We start from the raw sequence: 20,639 nt of genomic DNA, 5'->3' as shown, positions 1-20,639 counted from the left end.
TTCAGTCCACTTGTAAAGATCTTTGTACTATTGTTAAACCAGTGGTTTACATCATTCTATAATTATGTAACTGGTTTTTTGAACTGAAGACTTATTTTATTGTTTGTTTTTTCAGACTGTTGTTCTAGGTTGTCCTTCCTCATTTTCTTGTCAAATGCAATTTTTTTTTTTTTTTTTTTTTTGCGGTATGTGGGCCTCTCACTGTTGTGGCCTCTCCCGTCGCGGAGCACAGGCTCTGGACACGCAGGCTCAACGGCCATGGCTCACGGACCCAGCCGCTCTGCGGCATGTGGGATCTTCCCGGACCGGGACACGAACCCGTGTCCCCTGCATCGGCAGGCGGACTCTCAACCACTGCGCCACCAGGGAAGCCCTCAAATGCAATTTTAGATAAGCATTTTGTATCAGTTAGATGCCTTGGCTGTTACCATAAGAGAAAACCAAACTAAAAGTGCTTTCAATGATCCGAGTTTTTTTATTTCACATAACCAAGGATATGGAGCTGGGAATGGGTCCAGGTTTGTTTAATTTAGGCTTGGCAATGTCATCAGATACCCGGGTTTCTCCTGCCTTTCCGCTCTGCTCTCCTCGGTGGGTTTCTTTCTTCTAACGCTCCACAGAATTCCAGTTATCATCTCATCACATGCCCAGTCGTAACTCTGTCACTTGTGAGGGAAACAAGTCACCACTCGTACTTTCATCTAAGTAAGATTCACCCCTGGGATGAGGAAAGGACAGAGCTTTTCCTGAAGGGCAAAACTGGGGTTCTGTGAGCAAGGAGAAAGGGAGATTGGTGGTTGGGGAGTCCCCATCACTATGTGCCACAATATTACTTCTTGTCTTTCTCACGATTGTTAGTAAAAGTTGAACCACACCAAGGCGGATGACGAGCAGAGAACTGTAGGACCCTCAGAAAGGTTGTCCTCCATGAGATTGTTAAAGAATTTCTGGTGATCAATCTAAAGCTCAGTAGTATTATACCAAATATTTGGCATTTTTCATTAAAGAGAAATACAGCATTTATTTAAAGTTTGTCTCTTATACCAAATATGCAGAAACACTTAAAAGGATTGATTTAAGGTCAAATAGAGTTTTGAGGAGCTAATAAATATTTGTTGAATATTCAACAAATAGTGTTGAATGAAGTCCAACAGTCAGTTTTCAGATAGTCAGACAAGTACTTACTGAAGCAAAAAGGAAAATTCCAAGACCTAGATATATTTTAGGCCTTAAGGAATAAAGGTCCTGGTGAAATGAAAGAAAGAAAAACATGGAAGGTTTCCCTTTGCATGGCTTCTAAACTTAGCATCAAAGCAGGAATCGGATTCTTCTCTGTATTATTTAACTGCAGAGGCCGTTATGTCTTTTGAGCCCCATAAAATGCCTTCAGCTTAGGCTGCTGCTGAATATATAATAAGAATGGAAGAATAAGAAAATTTTAAAAAGTTCAGCAAGAAGGAGAAAAAAGAGAGTAATTGAGAATTTTGTTTCTGACTTCATGGCTTATAGCACTGTGCTGTTGAGAGTGAGTTAAAAGTGACTTTAAAGATGACAGACTCAGTTTAATATTCATTTCAGCATCTAATTCTCAGTGTTGTTATTACAGTTTTTAAAAATAGTTAAAATTTGTCTTCATTGTCAAATAGTGAGGCTTATCAGTTTGCTGAAAAATTTTAAAAGATATTTGATCCATTTAAAGTTTTTGATCATGAATTTATAAATAAAGGTAAAGAATCAAGGCATTTATCCTGCTTTTCCTGTATGAATTTCACTGTGGGGTAATCAAATCGTTGGTGCAGAAATTTTCTTGTAATAGAATTCTACCTAGTAAATGTAGAAGGGATAACAGAATTAGAAAATCACCATTTAGTAGCCCCTAATGAAATAATGACCCTAGGCAAGGGTTATCTGTGGATGCTAAAACCATTAATTTAAAAGTGACCCATCTTATGAACAATCTTAGGATCACCAGAAGTGGATCAACCAGAAATTACACACCTCCTAATACAATAGAAAGCTAAAAAAAAGATTGAACTGAATCAATCAAACCTCTAGATCTAACTTCCAATTTAAAGAAAATAGGAAGGGTAGAGGAAAAAGTTGAACACCACCATGAGGAAACAATTAGCCAAATCCAGAATGTATTTAGAACATTCCATAGGACCAATAACTTTGTTTCTTCAACAAGTAAATGTCATTGGTGGGGTAGGGGGACCTGAACCAAGGTGGGAAAGGGAACTTTCCTAGATTAGAAATAACTTAAGAGACATAACAGCTAAGTATAAAATATGGATTTTGTTTGGATCCTATTCAGATAAACCAACTATAAAAGGACGTTTCTGAGACAATCAGGGAACTATGAATATGGACTGAGTATTAGACGATGTTAGGAACTGTTGTTAATCTAAGATGTGAAAATGGCCTTGTGCTCATGTAAAAGGTGAAGACATTCTTTCTCCTGAAGTATTTGTGAGTGAAATGGTCTGATGTTAAAATACTCCAGTAAGTAATGGAACAGATGAAACAGGATGGGTAAAATATTGATAATTATGGAAGGTATGTGATGGATACCTGGGGATTTATTATGCTATTCTCTCTACTCTTATGTGCATTTTAAAATATCTATAATGAAAAAAAATTTAAGTTTCACATTAAAAGAAATATGTAGCCCTTTCTTTTTTTTTCTTCTTTTTTTTTTGTGGTACGCGGGCCTCTCACTGTTGCGGCCTCTCCCGTTGCAGAGCACAGGCTCCAGACGCACAGGCCCAACGGCCATGGTCCACGGGCCCAGCCGCTCCGCGGCATGTGGGATCCTCCCGGACCGGGGCACGAACCCGCATCCTCTGCATCGGCAGGCGGACTCCCAACCACTGCTCCACCAGGGAAGCCCTGTAGCCCTTTCTAATCGCTCAGTAATTAAAAGTCAGTGTCCCTTTCCTTTGTATTGATACAGATAAGTATGAACATTCTGGACACAGTTTTTATTTGATGATTTTTAATTAAATAGACCAACTTAAAAAGGGCAACACTGTACAGTAGATTAAAAATGAGCTCTTTGGGAATTGGATTCAGTAATAAAATTTGTCCTCCTCAAACTGTGGTTCTGATGAAGTTCAGATTTCATAAAGCAGCACAAAATATTCTTCAGTGTTTTTCGTTTTTCTTTGTGTAGTTTCCCAATTAATTTTCTTCAATTTTCTTTCTACCAAGAGTAATTTCATTAAGATAGGCCTTTAGAGGACCCTGCTTTTAAAGCATAGCTGCATATCTCTCTTCTTTTTATATTTCCCGTGTCCACTATTTGAGTGGGAGTGGAGGGGGGAATTGGGAATAGGGAAAATATGTAAGAGTAGACTAATGTGAGATGTGCTTTCTAGTCTCCCGCCCTTGTTATTATTTTCTAGTCTTCTTACTTTACATTATTTTTCTTAGTAGTTTTTAAAAAATCACAACCTGAAATTGTGTATTTATACTTACAGCCTATCTTCCCTTGCTAAAGTATAAGACCCATGAAGGCTGGGGCTTTTATCTGTCTTGTCTAACACTATACTCTCCCTCCCACATGCCTTGTTCATAGTAAGTGCTTAATAAATATGTATTGAATAGTTATGTGACTTGAGGTTGGGATAATGGAATCTAGTCATCCTTTTTCAGCTGCCTCCCAAACATCTCTCTGGTTGTAAACTTTTTTTCAGGGCTTGAGGTTAATGCCCAAACCCTGTTCTTCCTAGACTTTTCCACTTGACTGTCAGGCTGTCACCGCAAACTCACTGTGTCTAAAATTACACATCATCTCCCTTCCTCCAGTCGTCCAGCTTTGTTAATGCCACCGTCACTGACAGTTCTGAGGCACAAAACCTTGGTGTTATCTTGCAGTCGTTCACTAGTCCTATAATCCCTAGGGTGCTTTATGTCCCCGTTTATGTCTTTGGGGGAGTTTCTGGTCACTATTTTCACCTCTGCTTTCTGCTGTTGACATTTTAGCCAGCCCTCAGGGCCCTGCTAGGATACCTCTCTTCTGGGCATCAAGCTGAATTTTCCATCCCTCCAGCTTTTGTATTTATGGTCTACAGTTTTCGTTTTTGTGTTTTAAACACAATATCCTGGCTTATACTGTTAGTTTCTTTCCCATGTCCTAGTATATTAAACACAGTAAAACAAACAAACAAAAAGTATATGTTGATTGAGTCACCTTTATTTCCTTCTTTTTTATCCCATTTTTAACCTCACCATGTATGTCCTATGCTTGATTTTGTCCTAGACCCTGGTGCTTGCCACTTTGTTATGAATCACATAGAAGAGCTGGCAGCAGCCCTGGTATCAGCATAGTTTTCTTACGTCGTGTCTCTTGTTCTCACTGGGGCTGGGTTCTCTCTGAGCCCACGGAGGCTCTTGCAGTTTTAAAAGGTGAGAAGTTGTCAGGTTTCAAGTCCTCTGTCATGTTGGAAATGTGTAGAGGCAGAGGAGTCTGAGCTAATGATGTTATCTTTTAATTGTATTTGTTCAGTTATCCTCTAAAATGAAAACAGTAGCTCTTTATAACTACTTAGCAACAGCACAGGTTGTGGAGATAAATTTGATTGGTTAAATCATTTTAACTCAGTTTCTTGAGTGCCTGTTATATTGCAATGAGCATGAACAAGATGGTTCTGTTTATGATGGTTCTTCCAGAATATAGCAGGTGTGGCAGTTATTTAACACTGAATTTAGTGAAGCATGGTGCATGCTGAACTAGGAGTAGGTGTAAGATGCTGTGGAGTGCACAGAAGGAAGCATCTGACTCCTTGATGCCTGAGGGGTTCATCAGGGAGGCTTACTTCACAGAAGATTTAAAGGGGCTGAGTCTTGACAGATGAGCGGGGGTTCACCAAGTAGATAGATAGGTAGGGGCTTTAACATGGGTATGGATAATTCATGAAAACAAAAGGCAATCAGTCTGGGCCCAAATGGAGCTCCAGTGAAGGGTGATACCAGCAAGGGCAGGGTTTTATTTCCTTAATATCACAGTGCAAGGTCACTGAAAAGTTCCATTTTAAAGCGCCGTCATGCAACATATCGTAGAGACAGCCTAGCATCATGATTAAGGTGGACTCTGCGATTAGGCTGCCCAGGTTCAGACTTCAGCTCTGCAGCTTACCAGCTGTGGGAATTTGGACAAGTTACTTAACCTCTTTGGGCCTTGGCACGGTATCTACTGCACAGAAGTGAAGATGAAATGAGATAAAATATGTAAAGTGCTTATGACAACATCTGGCAAACAGTAGGTGCTCAATAAAGATTTCCTATTGTGGTTATTTTTGACTGTTCACATCAGCTTGGAGCAGGGGTTGGCCAGTTAGTACTCGTGGGCCAAAGCCAAATCCAGCCCACTCTCTGATTTGTAAAGTTTTATTGGAACACAGCCATGCCCGTTTATTAAGTATCATCTGTGGCTACTTTGTGCTCTACAAGGCTGAGTTTAGTAGTTGTGACAGAGACAAATGGCCCATAGTATATTTATTATGAATATAATAAATATATTAATATAGTTATTATATAAATATTTAAGGCCTAAAATATTTATATGGCCCTTTACAGAAGAAACTTGCTGAGCCCTGGCCTAGAGGGTAAAATCAACCTCTTTAGGTCTCAAGCTCTTCCCTGATTGCTTCCGAGCCTGCCTTTTTCCATCCATAACTGACAGATGGCTGCAGCAGCACTTTGGATTTTGCTGACCTTTCTGTATACTTTATGAGCTACTCTCTGTTGCTGGATCATGATTTCTTTAGTGTTCCAGCTGCTTTTCTCTCTTGTGCAAGAATATGGGCCGCAGCAGGGCCAGATCTGGGTGGTGAAACACTCACCTTAGTACATAATTTAAGTACATAATTTAAGGGGGCCCCAAAAGCTCAGTAGTCAAGATAAATAATCTCTTAATGCAGTATTTAAAAAATCAAAATTAATGTAAGAAAAATCTACGATGAACAAAATATCAAAGTTTTAAGTAAGGACATAATCGGTATTACTAATTATTTTTTGTTTTAAACTCAGGTTCCAACATGGCTAGGCATAGCACTAGGCAGCAGAGAACAGGGAATCCATACTTAAGCCACAACAAACCCCAGATAGTCATGCTTTCTGCATAAATATGGTAGAGTTTTTAGATTCAAAATAACCTGCTGGCTGATCACATTTAATGGCATACTCAGGTCCATGGCAGGACTACTTTTGTAAAGTTTAATTATACACATATTTGGTTGAACTTAGCTTCCAGTAGTGATCTGTATATAATCCGTTGTATCAAATAACAGAATTAAAAGTATTTCCATAAGTTTTCATGTAATTCATTTGAAGTGGTTTACTGAGAGCAGCATTGGATAACTAAAGCTGTTTACCAAGAGATCTGAAAGTATCACGTCATTCCGATAAGCTTTTTCAAAGAAAGACCAGAAAGGGATATTAATTGAATTTTAATGCTTTCTGATAAACATTGACCTGGCAAGCTTTTTTAGATGACTAACTTTCTAATCTGCTCTGACATTTCTTCAGGGTGCTGCAAACAGTGATTTGTTGGTAGGTTTAAAAATATGTATAATTTGTTTTAGTGAAGAAGGTTTTGGAAATATTCTGTAGGATCCTGCTAAAGTAGAATGGAGTCTTATCTGTTAAGGGTAAGGCTGGAGGAACGGACAAGATGACCTTTCCCTTTCTCAGACACCATATTGAGATTTGCAGGACTTTATTTGATGTTTCAACGAAGTGAATTAGTTGTTCTAACTGGCTGTCACTGTTACAAACAGATAAATGTAATAGTGAACTTGATGCTCTTTTGCATTCTAAATGACACTTTAAAATGTTTTTAGGTGTACAGTGTTGATTGGAGTCAAACCAGATGTGAACAGCTTGTGGTGTCTGGCTCGTGGGATCAAACTATCAAACTGGTATGTCCACATTACTGTATTTAAAACCAAATATTCCCTTCCTCAAAGCTTCCACTGAAGTTTTTTCTTTTCTGGAATATACTTCTATTGCTTTTCAGTTAGGCAGTTAATTTTCTTTTAAAAAAATATACTAAAGCATTTATTAGAATTTAAAATTTTCTAATCTTCTAGGTATAAACTGATAATTAGCTCAGTGTTGATTATTTTGGCCCCTTAAATATCATCTTGCTTTATATAAAAATAGACTTTTGGGCTTCCCTGGTGGCGCAGTGGTTGAGTGTCCGCTTGCCAATGCAGGGAACACTGGTTCGTGCCCCGGTCTGGGAGGATCCCACATGCCGCGGAGCGGCTGGGCCCGTGAGCCATGGCCACTGAGCCTGCGCGTCGGAGCCTGTGCTCCGCAACGGGAGAGGCCACAACAGTGAGAGGCCCGCACACCGCAAAAAAAAAAAAAAAAAAAAAAAAGACTTTAAAGAAATCCTTGAGATATGTATGTATATTGTGTGTGTATACAGATACATATATATGGTAATATAAAGCATAATGGATTTGCCTCTGTTAAGTAATTGATCTGTTCATTTGTTTGTAGTGGGACCCAACTGTTGGAAAGTCTCTGTGCACCTTTAGCGGCCATGAAAGTGTCATTTATAGCACGATCTGGTCGCCCCACATCCCTGGTTGCTTTGCTTCAGCCTCAGGTAAAGAATTCACTTACCAAAAGCGTTATTTGTAGGGAATGGTGGCCTCACTTTCCCCAGTAGGTGGCACTGTGTACCTTAGATGTGGAGAAGAAAAGGGACTACATTCCTATTTGAACTCTTGAGACTCTTTCATTCTTTCTCAGTCTCTAGGTAAGAATTAGCCTGGCCTGCTTCTAAACCTTTGACTTAACGTGTGCCTTTTTGGTGAGGTGAGAGGTAAGGGACAAAGTGAGGGCTTTGGCATCAGACTTGATTGAATTTGGAAACTCTCTTCAGTGGCCGATTGTGGGGCGTCAGGGTGATGCGATGGGTTTTCGCATCAGTAATACGGGGCTAAGAATGTCTAACTTACGGGGTTGTTGTCAGCATGAAATAAGGAAACATGTAAAATGTCTAGCACACAGTCAACCTCCTTTGCTTGATATTTACCCTCTTTTTAGGGATAGTCTCTTTAATTCATTGCCACTAAGCCATAGCAAGAATATGTTTGGTATGATCTTTTTTCCTAACTGTTTACTTTTGATTCATGTCAGCAATTCTAAGATAAAGCGGATACTTACATTTATATGTCTCTATGTTTTTTGTAGAGAAAAGTCATTTTACAGAAATTTAAAATTACACTTTGTACTGTTTGCATAAGGATTTACAAATTTGGTTTGTTGGCCGATTCCTAAATCATGTATAATCTGAACAATCTACTTTATATATAATTTGAAGAGAAACATTGCACAGTTTCTCTGCAGTGCCATTTAAAACAGCTTGGTCCACCTGCCAAATGGTCATTTAAATAGCTGTCCTCATCTTCACTCGCCGCTGGCTGCTCTGGAGTGGGTCTCCCCTGGCCATTGACCTTCTTCTCACACCCTGTAACCCTGCCATCACAGCTCTTGTACTTTCCTCCTCTTACCTTTTCTTTCTGCCAGTCTATCCTGTCACCTTTCTGTTGTCCTGACTTTACATGAGCAAGTTCAGTGGAAGGGTCCTTCCATAAGGTGATGGGGAGTAGAAGCTGAGATAACAAGAATAACACTCCCTTCTTCCCATGGTTAGAAGGTAGAATCATTCCCAGTGGGGAAACAGTATGTTGGAAGGCATTTAGAGGTTATATTCATGTGGTTAAGGATATGGAATATTAGTTCTCAGTGATATTGTAGTATCTGCCACAGTATGACTTTTCATACTGTGAATTTTATAAGCACAACTATTAATGAATAAGTATGGTTAATTAATGATTAATTAATGATTAATGGTCTGTCTTAGGCAGATCATAACCAGTTATAAATCTTTCAAAGTTGGGAACCAGTCTAGCTCCTTTTATTAGCTACTGAGCTGCTTTGCTTAGATGGCTTTATTTTTGGTTGCTTTATCAGAACAAAGGTTGAGTAACAGTTATAAGAATGTGTTAATTAATCATAAATATTTGTGGTGATTGACAAGATAATATCAGCTCTTTATTTCTTGCTTCTTTTATAACTTTCAAAAAATAAATTTATGAAGAGAAAACAGAAATGGTATCTCGATAATTCCTGTTTGAGCATATACGTAGTAAAGAAATTCAGACAAAACAGAAACATGCCAAGTAAAAGTAAGTGCTCATTCCCCTCCTCCTATAGAACTACTGTTAACATTTGCTTGTATTCCTCCATAAAAATTCTTATGCTCATTCCAGAATATATGTTCAAAAAATTAAAAATATTAATGGGGAATATTCTTCAGGAAAAAGTCAGATATCTTTAAAGGCTGAATTTGCTTAGTGATGTTAGGTTTTACACGCTTATAGATATAAAACTTTTGTTGTTGTTGAAATTGTACAGGAAAATAATTTTGCAATTTTGAGTCAGAAAATCTCCTGTCCCAAATTCATTTTCCCCACTGAAAACATTGTTATTATAAAACAATTTTTGATTGTGGAGATTTCTTAGTAGCTGTAGTCCAGTATTACAGCTGAATTGAGTGAATCATACCACCATTCAGAAAGAGTTCTTAGACTATAGGTTTAAATACACTTGATGGAAGAGAACATCTCCCAATTATATATTATGAATTATACATATGCATTTATATTATATATTTAAGTTTATAAAATTAAAACAAATCTAAAGTAGAAAAAGAGGTACAACAGGTTTCTTTTATTTGATATACCACCAATAAACATTTGTCTAAAGAAAGATTTCTGATACTATTTCCTTCCTAAAAGCTCTGATACCTTAAAATACATTGCTTCACTTTTCTTTTAGATAATTTGTATAATGTATTGAGTGCCATTAAAGCTGTAAAAAGCGTAGAAATAAAACAAAGGTGAGCAATTTAATTGGCGTAAGCAAGGGCAGAGTTTCTTTTCTAAGGCTGCCTTTTTGAGTCACTTTTGTCTGCCTCAGAAGACACATACTGGGAAGGAGAAACTGGTATCTGCTCAGGGTATTCCAATGTAAGGAATGATTCAATTAGACGATTTGGGAAAATGTATGCATAAATATAATCTATATGACACTTGTTATTTTCCAATGTGTTTATTTCAGGGCAGCAACACCTTATAGATTAGACAAAACAATAACAACTTTCCCGGTCTAGATGATGTCAGTTTATTCTGATAATGAGAATGCTGATAGTGTCAAGGCAACAGTTATTTTAAGGTTTGGACCTTGAAATGGTGAATGGATGTGTCTCCTCCATCTGTTAGAGGTTTGCCAATTCCATGAATGAAAAATTACAACTAATTGTTGTTTTGATTTGTGTATTTGATTACTAGGACTAGTGAACACATGCAGTATGTCAACTGGCTGCAGTAGTTGTTCTTTTGTGAGTCACCTGTTCATGTCTTTGGCCTGTTTTGCTACTGAGAGCTGTTTGTTGTTGTTTTTCTGTATTGATGTATGAGCTCTTTTTTTTTTTTTGCAATACGCGGGCCCCTCACTGTTGTGGCCTCTCCCGTTGCGGAGCAGAGGCTCCGGACGCGCAGGCTCAGCAACCGTGGCTCATGGGCCCAGCCGCTCCGCGGCATGTGGGATCTTCCTGGACTGGGGCACGAACCCATGTCTCCCCTGCATCGGCAGACGGACTCTCAACAACTGCACCACCAGGGAAGCCCTGAGCTCTTTTTATATTTAGGAATTAGTTCTCTGTATCTTACGTCTGTTACAAATATTTTCCCATTTTTTTTCTGTCCTTTAACCTATTTATTATATTTTAATTTTTACTGTATAAGCATTGAAACTTTTTGGTAGTCAAAACTATCAATTTTTTGCTTGATAGGTTTCTGACTTTCATTTAGGATAAATAAGGAGTTGGCTCAGTGAAAAGTGGGAGGCCTTAGATGGCATAGCAAGAGAGAACATTCCAAGCAGAGTAGTATATTCAAAATTAAGAACTTGATGTGTTTGAGAAACTGAAAGAGGGCCAGAGGGACTGTTGCCTAAGAGGAAAAGGGTAGTAAAAATGAGGTCAGGATCACAGGCAGGGGCCCAGATCATGCCTTGTGGGCTGGATTCAAGACTCTGGATTTTATCCTATGGACAGTGGGAAGACATTGAAGAGGTTTAAGCCTGGGAGTGATATGATTAGGCTTGCATTTTTAAAAACCCATTTTGGCTGTTGTGTAGAGAATAGTTTGGAGGTGAGCCAGAGTGGTTGCAGAGAAACAATTAAGAGAGAGATGAAGGCATGGATAAGGATAGTGGCAGAAGGGATGGAATAAAGTAGGCTGATTTGAGTGGTATTTCGAGATGATTTTATAAGATGTGGAAGAGGTGGGAGAGGGATGAATAAAGCATAAGTCCTAGATTCTTGGCAAGGACAAATTCATGGATGGTAATGTCATAACTGAGATAAGAAATACATTTGCAAACGAAGATCTTGAGTTAGTTTTAGAGCACATTGAGCCTGTGGGATACACATGTGGGGTTGTCAATAGCAGGTGGAGTTTGGAGCTGAGAAATCAGGCCTTATGAATAAAAATTGTGTCGTTGGCTCATAAATGGGATCTAAAGCCATTGCAGTCCATCAGAGCACCCAGGAAAGACTAAATAGAAGAAAGCTTAGAATAGAGCACAAGTTGGCAAACTATTGCCCTCAAATCAAATGACCCACTGACAGTTTAGGTAAATAAAGTTTTATTGGAACACAGTCATGCCCATTCATTTATATATTGTCTGTCTATGTCTGTTTTCATGCTATAGTGGCAGAGTTGAGTAGTTATGACAGAGACTGAATGACCCTCAAAGCCAAAAATACTTACAGTTGGGCTCGTTACAGAAAATGTTTGCTGACCCCAGGTATAAGTCTCATTTGAGGGGAGATAAAGGGATGGAAGGTCTTTTGCACAGTGTGGTTATTTAGGGGAGGAGAGAAGGCACAGTAGCAGGGGAGGGGAAGAGTGCTTCCTGTATTGTCTCCTCGTTTCATTATCTAGCATCTGAAGATAGGCAATTGGTAGGATAATTGCTCCTTTCTTGCTAATAAGCTAAATCAATGCCCTGAGATGTTGAATCATGTTGAGTGGGTTCCACAGGAAATATAATATCACAGAAATCCTTTCTATTTGTTATGTTTTTTAATTCTAAAACTTAAAAATGACCAAATGTCCCTGAATTCTGAAGTATGACTAGGTTGGAGAACCTCAGAAGTGGAAACCTCCAGGTAAATTGTGAACAGACAAATACGTCCCATTTAGATTAAGCAATTTTTTTAGATCCTAAGATAATAGTGAATTATAATAACTTCTGTGTGTAGAGGTTCAGTTAACTCAGAAAATGTTTTGTTTGCTGATTAAAATTAATAGTATTTTCTAGAATGAAGGAAGGTACACTGATAAAATTATTCCTACTATTTTTAAAATTTCTAAGTTGTAGTTTCTCAGTCCATAATTTGAACCAAATCTTTTCTGAAATATCAAGTCTTTGGGGATGGGACCAGTAATATATTTTTCCTTGTCACATTTCCTTTCCCAAGCCTAAATTTCTTCTTTGATTTTTTTCAGTCTTTCTGTGGCACAACTAGCCATAAGGCTGGGTGTGTATTAAGTAAATGATAGCAATATTAACATACTTGTTTGAATTAACTAACCCTTTAGCCTGCATATATAACTTGAGTTAGTCATTTTTATGCTTTTAATGGAAATGCTAATGAGTTTCATGTTGATAGTGAATCAGATCTGCAAGATGACTGCAGTTAAGCATAATGGTTATAATTTGACCATTTTATAATTTTACTATTGGTGAAAAGCCCTAATACAGAGACTGTTAGTACAAGTTCAATTAAAATTCTTGTAAGGATGTGAATTAGTTTGACATTAACATCATTTTCTTAGTGTAGGGATTCCCTTTGGTCTTATATTCTACAGTTTCAAAGTATTCGCCTCAAACTCTGGAAGGAATTAGTGGTGTAGAATAGATCCATCTTCAGAATGAACTGAAACATACTTCTCTTCTAGTGAAGCAGAGAAGGCATGTCTGCTAGGAGCTCTAATTGGTAGCATTTGTAATAAACTAGAATTAATAATGAGTATAATTTAGAAAAGTATTAATAAATAAAACTGTAAATTACTGATACATTTAAAAAATTCCTTTACCTTACTATTGCATGTAATTTTATTAATTTGTATTATTATTTAAGGCCCCCAAATTATCTTTCTTTGTTTTTAATTGTTCTTTTACTGACCATGACCAAAGGTAAAATCTGATAGCGACAAAGTCAGGCAGGGGGAACCTACAAGATGGCGGAGGAGTAAGACGTGGAGATCACCTTCCTCCCCACAAATACATCAAAAATACATCTACATGTGGAACAGCTCCTACAGAATACCTACTGAATGCTGGCAGAAGACCTCAGACTCCCCAAAAGATGCCTGAGGGCAACCTACATGCAGAGGTGGGGCCAAAACCAAAGTTGAACCCCAGGAGCTGTGCGAACAAAGAAGAGAAAGGGAAATTTCTCCGGGCCACTACAGGAGCAGCGAGTTAAATCCCCACAATCAACTTGATGTACCCAGCATCTGTGGAATGCCTGAATAGACAACAAATCATCCCAAAATTGAGGCAGTGGATTTTGGGAGCAACGTAGACTTGGGGTTTGCTGTCTGTGACTGATTTGTTTTTGATTTTTATGTTTATCTTAGTATAGTTTTTAGCACTTGTTATCATTGGTGGATTTGTTTATTGGTTTGGTTGCTCTCTTTTTTCATTATTTTTATTTTAATAATTATTTTTTAATTTATTATTTTTTAATTTATTTCTTTCTTTTTTCTCCCTTTTCTTCTTTTTAAAAAATATTTATTTGTTTTTGGCTGCATTGGGTCTTCATTATTGAGTCTTCGTTGCTGCACACAGGCCTTCTCTAGTTGAGGTGAGCAGGGGCTGCTGTTCATTGCAGTGCATGAACTTCTCATTGTGTGAACCTGCAACCTGCGAAAAGGAGACCACAGACACAGTAAGTTAAACAAAATGAGAAGACAGAGAAATATGCAGCAGATGAAGGAGCAAGGTAAAAACCCACCAGACCAAACAAATGAAGAGGAAATAGGCAGTCTACCTGAAAAAGAATTCAGAGTAATGAGAGTAAAGATGATCCAAAATCTTGGAAATAGAATGGAGAAAATACAGGAAACTTTTAACAAGGACCTAGAAGAACAAGAGAGCAAACAAACAATGATGAACAACACAGAAAACAAAATTAAATATTCTCTAGAAGGAATCAATAGCAGAATAACTGAGGCAGAAGAACGGATAAGTGACCTGGAAGGTAAAATAGTGGAAATAACTACTGTAGAGCAGAATAAAGAAAAAGGAATGAAAAGAATTGACGACAGTCTCAGAGACTTCTGGGACAACAGAAGTGCATCAACATTTGAATTATAGGGGTCCCAGAAGAATAAGAGAAAAAGAAAGGAACTGAGAAAATATTTGAAGAGATTATAGTTGAAAACTTCCCTAATATGAGAAAGGAAATATTCAGTCAAGTCCAGCAAGCACAGAGAGTCCCATACAGGATAAATCCAAGGAGAAACATGCCATGACACATATTAACCAAAGTATCAAAAAATAAATACAAAGAAAAAATATTAAAAGCAGCAAAGGAAAAGCAACAAATAACATACAAGGGAATCCCCATAAGCTTAACAGCTGATCTTTCAGCAGAAACTCTGCAAGCCAGAAGGGAGTGGCAGGACATATTTAAAGTGGTGAAAGGGAAAAACCTACAATCAAGGTTACTCTACCCAGCAAGGATCTCATTCAGATTCAACGGAGAAATTAAAACCTTTACAGACAAGCAAAAGCTAAGAGACTTCAGCACCACCAAACAAGCTTTACAACAAATGCTAAAGGAACTTCTCTAGGCAGGAAACACATGAGAAGGAAAGATCTACAAAAACAAACCCAAAACAATTAAGAAAATGGTCATAGGGACATATATATTGATAATTACCTTAAATGTAAATGGATTAAATGCTCCAACTAAAAGACACAGGCTGGCTGAATGGATACACAAACAAGATCCATATATATGCTGTCTACAAGAGATCCACTTCAGACCTAGGGACATAGACAGACTGAAAGTGAGGGGATGGAAAAAGATATTCCATGCAAATGGAAATCAAAAGAAAGCTGGAATAGCAATTCTCATATCAGACAAAATAGACTTTAAAATAAAGACTGTTACAAGAGACAAAGAAAGACACTACATAATGATCAAGGGATCAATCCAAGAAGAAGAGATAACAATTGTAAATATTTATGCACCCAGCATAGGAGCACCTCAACACATAAGGCAAATACTAACATCCATAAAAGGGGAAACTGACAGTAACACAATAAAAGTAGGGGAGTTTAACACCCCACTTTCACCAATGGACAGATCATCCAAAATGAAAATAAATAAGGAAACACAAACATTAAATGACACATTAAACAAGATGGACTTAATTGATATTTATTTATCAGAAAACAGCAGAATACACATTTTTCTCAAGTGCTCATGGAACATTCTCCAGGATAGATCATATCTTGGGTTACAAATCAAGCCTTGGAAAATTTAAGAAAATTGAAATCGTATCAAGTATATTTTCCAACCACAACACTATAAGACTAGATACCAATTACAGAAAGAAACTGTAAAAAATACAAACACATGGAGGCGAAACAATATGCTACTAAATAACCAAGAGATCACTGAAGAAATCACAGGAAATCAAAAAATACCTAGAAACAAATGACAATGAAAACACAATGACCCAAACCTATGGGATGCATCAAAAGCTGTTCTAAGAGGGAAGTTTATAGCCATGCAATCCTACCTCAAGAAACAAGAAAAATCTCAAATAAACAACCTAACGTTACACCAAAAGCAATTAGAGAAAGGAAAATGAAAAAACCCCAAAGTTAGCAGAACGAAAGAAATCATAAAGATCAGAGTAGAAATAAATGAAAAAGGAATGAAGGGAACAGTTTCAAAGATCAATAAAACTAAAAGCTGATTCTTTGAGAAGATAAACAAAATTGATAAACCATTAGCCAGACTCATCAAAGAAAAGGGAGAAGACTCAGATCAACAGAATTAGAAATGTAAAAGGAGAAGTAACAACTGACACTGCCGAAATACAAAGGGTCTTGAGAGATTACTACAAGCAACTATATGCTAATAAAGTGGACAACCTGGAAGAAATGGACAAATTCTTAGAAAAGCACAACCTTCCGAGGCTGAATCAGGAAGAACTAGAAAATATAAACAGACCAATCACAAACACTGAAATTGAAACTGTGATTAAAAATCTTCCAACAAACAAAAGCCCAGGAACAGATGGCTTCAGAGGCGAATTCTATCAAACATTTAGAGAAGCGCTGACACCTATCCTTCTCAAACTCTTCCAAAATATAGCAGAGGGAGGAACACTCCCAAACTCATTCTACGAGGCCACCATCACGCTGATGCCAAATCCAGACAAAGATGTCACAAAAAAAGAAAACCACAGGCCAGTATCACTGATGAACATAGATGCAAAAATCCTCAACAAAATACTAGCAAACAGAAACCAACAGCACATTAAAAGGATCATACACCACGATCAAGTGGGGTTTATCCCAGGAATGCAAGGATTCTTCAATATACGCAAATCAATCAATTTGATACACCATATTAACAAATTGAAGGATAAAAACCATGTAATCATCTCAATAGATGCAGAAGAAACTTTTGACAAAATTCAACACCAATTTATGGTAAAAACTCTCCAGAAAGTAGGCATAGAGGGAACCTACCTCAACATAATAGAGCCCATATATGACAGACCCACAGCCAAAATCATTGTCAGTGGTGAAAAACTGAAACCATTTCCTCTAAGATCAGGAACAAGACAAAGTTGCCCACTGTCACTGCTATTATTCAACACAGTTTTGGAAGTTTTAGCCACAGCAATCAGAGAAGAAATAGAAGTAAAAAGAACTGAATTGGAAAAGAAGTAAAACTGTCACTGTTTGCAGATGACGTGATACTATACATAGAGAATCCTGAAGATGCTACCAGAAAACTACTAGAGCTAATCAATGAATTTGGTAAAGTAGCAGGATACAAAATTAATGCACAGAAATCTCTTGCATTCCTATACACTGATGATGCAAAATCTGAAAGAGAAATTAAGGAAACACTCCCATTTACCATTGCAACAAAAAGAATAAAACACCTAGGAATAAACCTTCCTAAGGAGACAAAAGATCTGTATGCAGAAAACTATAAGACACTGATGAAAGAAACTAAAGGTGATACAAACGGATGGAGAGATATACCATGTTCTTGGATTGGAAGAATCAACATCGTGAAAATGACTATACTACCCAAAGCAATCTACAGTTTCAGTGCAATCCCTGTCAAACTACTAAGCATTTTTCACAGAACTAGAACAAAAAATTTCACAGTTTGTATGGAAACACAAAAGACCCCGAACAGCCAAAGTCGTCTTGAGAAAGAAAAGCAGAGCTAGAGGAATCAGGCTCCCTGACTTCAGACTATACTACAAAGCTACAGTAATCAAGACAGTATGGTACTGGCACAAAAACAGAAATATAGATCAATGGAACAGGATAGAAATACCAGAGATAAACCCACACACATATGGTCACCATATCTTTGATAAAGGAGGCACAAATATACAATAGAGAAAAGACAGCCTCTTCAATAAGAGGTGCTGGGAAAACTGAACAGCCACATGTCAAAGAATGAAATTAGTACACTCCCTAATACCATATACAAAAATAAACTCAAAATGGATTAAAGACCTAAATGTAAGGCCAGACACTATAAAACTTAGAGGAAAACATAGGCAGAACACTCTATGACGTAAATCACAGCAAGGTCCTTTTTGACCCACCTCCTAGAGAAATGGAAATAAAAACAAAAGTAAAAAAATGGGACTTAATGAAACTTAAAAGCTTTTGCACAGCAAAGGAAACCATAAATAAGGCAAAAAGACAGCCCTCAGAATGGGAGAAAATATTTGCAAACGAAGCAACTGACAAAGGATTAATCTGCAAAACATACAAGCAGCTCATGCAGCTCAGTATCACAAAAACAAACAACCCAATCCAAAAATGGGCAGAATACCTAAATAGACATTTCTCCAAAGGAGATATACAGGTTGCCAGCAAACACATGAAAGGATGCACAGCATCACTAATCATTAGAGAAATGCAACTCAAAACTACAATGAGGTATCACCTCACACCAGGCAGAATGGCCATCATCAAAAAATCTACAAGCAATAAATGCTGGAGAGGGTGTGGAGGAAAGGGAACCCTCTTGTACTGTTGGTGGGAATGTAAAGTGATACAGCCACTATTTAGAACAGTATGGAGGTTCCTTAAAAAATTGAAAACAGAACTACCATATGACCCAGCAGTCCCACTACTGGGCATATACCCTGAGAAAACCATAATTCAAAAAGAGTCATGTACCACAATGTTCATTGCCGCACTGTTTACAATAGCCAGGACATGGAAGCAACCGAAGTGTCCATCGACAGATGAATGGATAAAGAAGATGTGGCACATATATACAATGGAATATTGCTCAGCCATAAAAAGAAACGAAATTGAGTTATTTGTAGTGAGGTGGATGGACCTAGAGTCTGTCATACAGAGTGAAGTAAGTCAGAAAGAAAAATACTGTATGCTAACACATATATATGGAATCTAAAAAAAAAAAGGGTTCTGATGAACCTAGGGGCAGGACAGGAGTAAAGACATAGACATAGAGAATGGACTTATGGACATGGGGAGGGGGATGGGTAAGCTGGGACGAAGTGAGAGAGTGGCATTGACATATATACACTACCAAATGTAAAATAGCTAATGGGAAGCAGCTGCATCGCACAGGGAGCTCAGCTCGGTGCTGTGTTACTAGCTAGAGGGGTGGGATAGGTAGGGTGGGAGGGAGACACAAGAGGGAGAGGATATGGCGATATATATATACATGTAGCTGATTCACTTTGTTACACAGCAGAAACTAACACAACATTGTAAAGCAATTATACTCCAATAAAGACGTTAAAAATAAATAAGTCGGGCAGAATTGTATATATTAGCCCTTTATTCAGGCTGAGTCACACACACTTCTTTGTATTACATTGGCCTTTTGTGTAGCATATTATACATAATATTGACTCTGGATGTTATATATAGAGTATTCAGTGTGTGAGAGTGAGTAGCAGAAAAAGACTGTGTGTAGAGTGTTAGCAGTATAATTACAAAACTTAAATATCTCTACTTTGTAAATAGATAGTATATAGAAAGAGTCTTTTATCAACAGAATGTCCATTTGCTTTAACAGAAAAAAGAGACAGTTTAATGACATTACCTTCATGTGTTATATTAGAAATGAATGTAAATTGTGGTCATACCAGCCAGCACGTCTTTGGTTGAAAGTGAAAGAAATTCTGACCCAAACTGCCTTAAGGTAGAAGGTAATTTGTTTGCTCACATAGTTGAAATGTCCAGAATTACACCTGGCTATGTACACACAGCTGGATGTAGGGCTCAAAGACTGTTCTTGCTATCTCTTTTGTTCTGTGTTCTGTTAAGTTGGTTTCAGTATCTGGTACCACATGATAGCAAGATGGCAGTAGCTCTAGCCCCTGCATCCTTTCTTGTTTCTGTGCAGTAGGAGAAAGTGGGAGATTCCTTTTCAGACATCTAAAAATGTTTCATTTTCTCTCATGGGCTCTGATGGCCTGTGTGGATGTTCCTAAACTAATCACTGTGCCTGGGAGAGGAGGCTGTAATGTGTTGATTGGCTTGGGCCTGGCTCAGCTCCTGCATTTGAGAATGGGAAATGGGAGAGAGGTGGTACCCAGCTACATATACTGAGAATGGCAAGAGTGAATCCTGGTTAGGTGAAGAAGATGGATAGGGGGTCAATATAAACTAAATTGTCTGCACATCCAAGGCTTGGAATAAATCAGAAGGGATTTGACAAAAACCTAATACTGGACCTGTGAGCTGTAACCTATGTTCCTTAAAAAAACTGAATATAGTAAAACCATTTTTCTGCCAGATTTTATGATTTTGGAAACTCATTGGAAGGTTTATTTATCAACCATTTGACATTTCCCTGAAATATTTCTTCATGATGATTTTTCCAATATTTGCCTACTCAATAAAGTTGAAAAGACTTAAAGTTTTTCTTCCACTCTACAAAAGGAGGGTTTGTGGCATAGTAAAAGTTGGGGTAAGCTCTAAAGCTCTCATTGTGCCTTTGCCATTTCAAGAGAGAGAAGAAAATTTGCTTACCAGGCTGTGTGCAGTGCACTTCTTTGCATGTTTTCTTTGCTTGACTTGTGTTTGTATATTTCCTATAGGGCATGTATATTCTTTGACATAGCTGAGCACCTTACACAAGCAAACACCAAAGTTTTTTGATTATTATTATATAATATATGGGAATAACCATCTTACCAGAATTTTTAAAACATACTTAAGGTTAAATTTGATTATTGACAGGGACATTGTCAGTGAGTCAGTCAGATATTTAGTGAATG

General features: G+C 37.7%; 1 protein-coding gene across 1 annotated transcript in view; it reads left to right on the top strand.

Moving 5' to 3' along the window:
- The window catches only part of PEX7 (peroxisomal biogenesis factor 7), an 85,724-nt gene that overhangs the window by 5,275 nt on the left and 59,810 nt on the right, over positions 1–20,639 (top strand). The window contains exons 4-5 of the mRNA XM_027085487.1: positions 6,843–6,920; positions 7,510–7,618. Coding sequence (XP_026941288.1) covers positions 6,843–6,920; positions 7,510–7,618 — 187 coding nt within the window. The remainder of the gene's footprint in view (positions 1–6,842; positions 6,921–7,509; positions 7,619–20,639) is intronic.

This window comes from Aethalodelphis obliquidens, unplaced genomic scaffold, assembly GCF_003676395.1.
Source record: "Aethalodelphis obliquidens isolate GAN/ISIS:26980383/991018 unplaced genomic scaffold, ASM367639v1 scaffold3, whole genome shotgun sequence".
Taxonomy (NCBI): Eukaryota; Metazoa; Chordata; class Mammalia; order Artiodactyla; family Delphinidae; genus Aethalodelphis; species Aethalodelphis obliquidens.
Note: the sequence above shows the minus strand (reverse complement) of the source record. Positions and strands in the feature narration are given on the sequence as shown.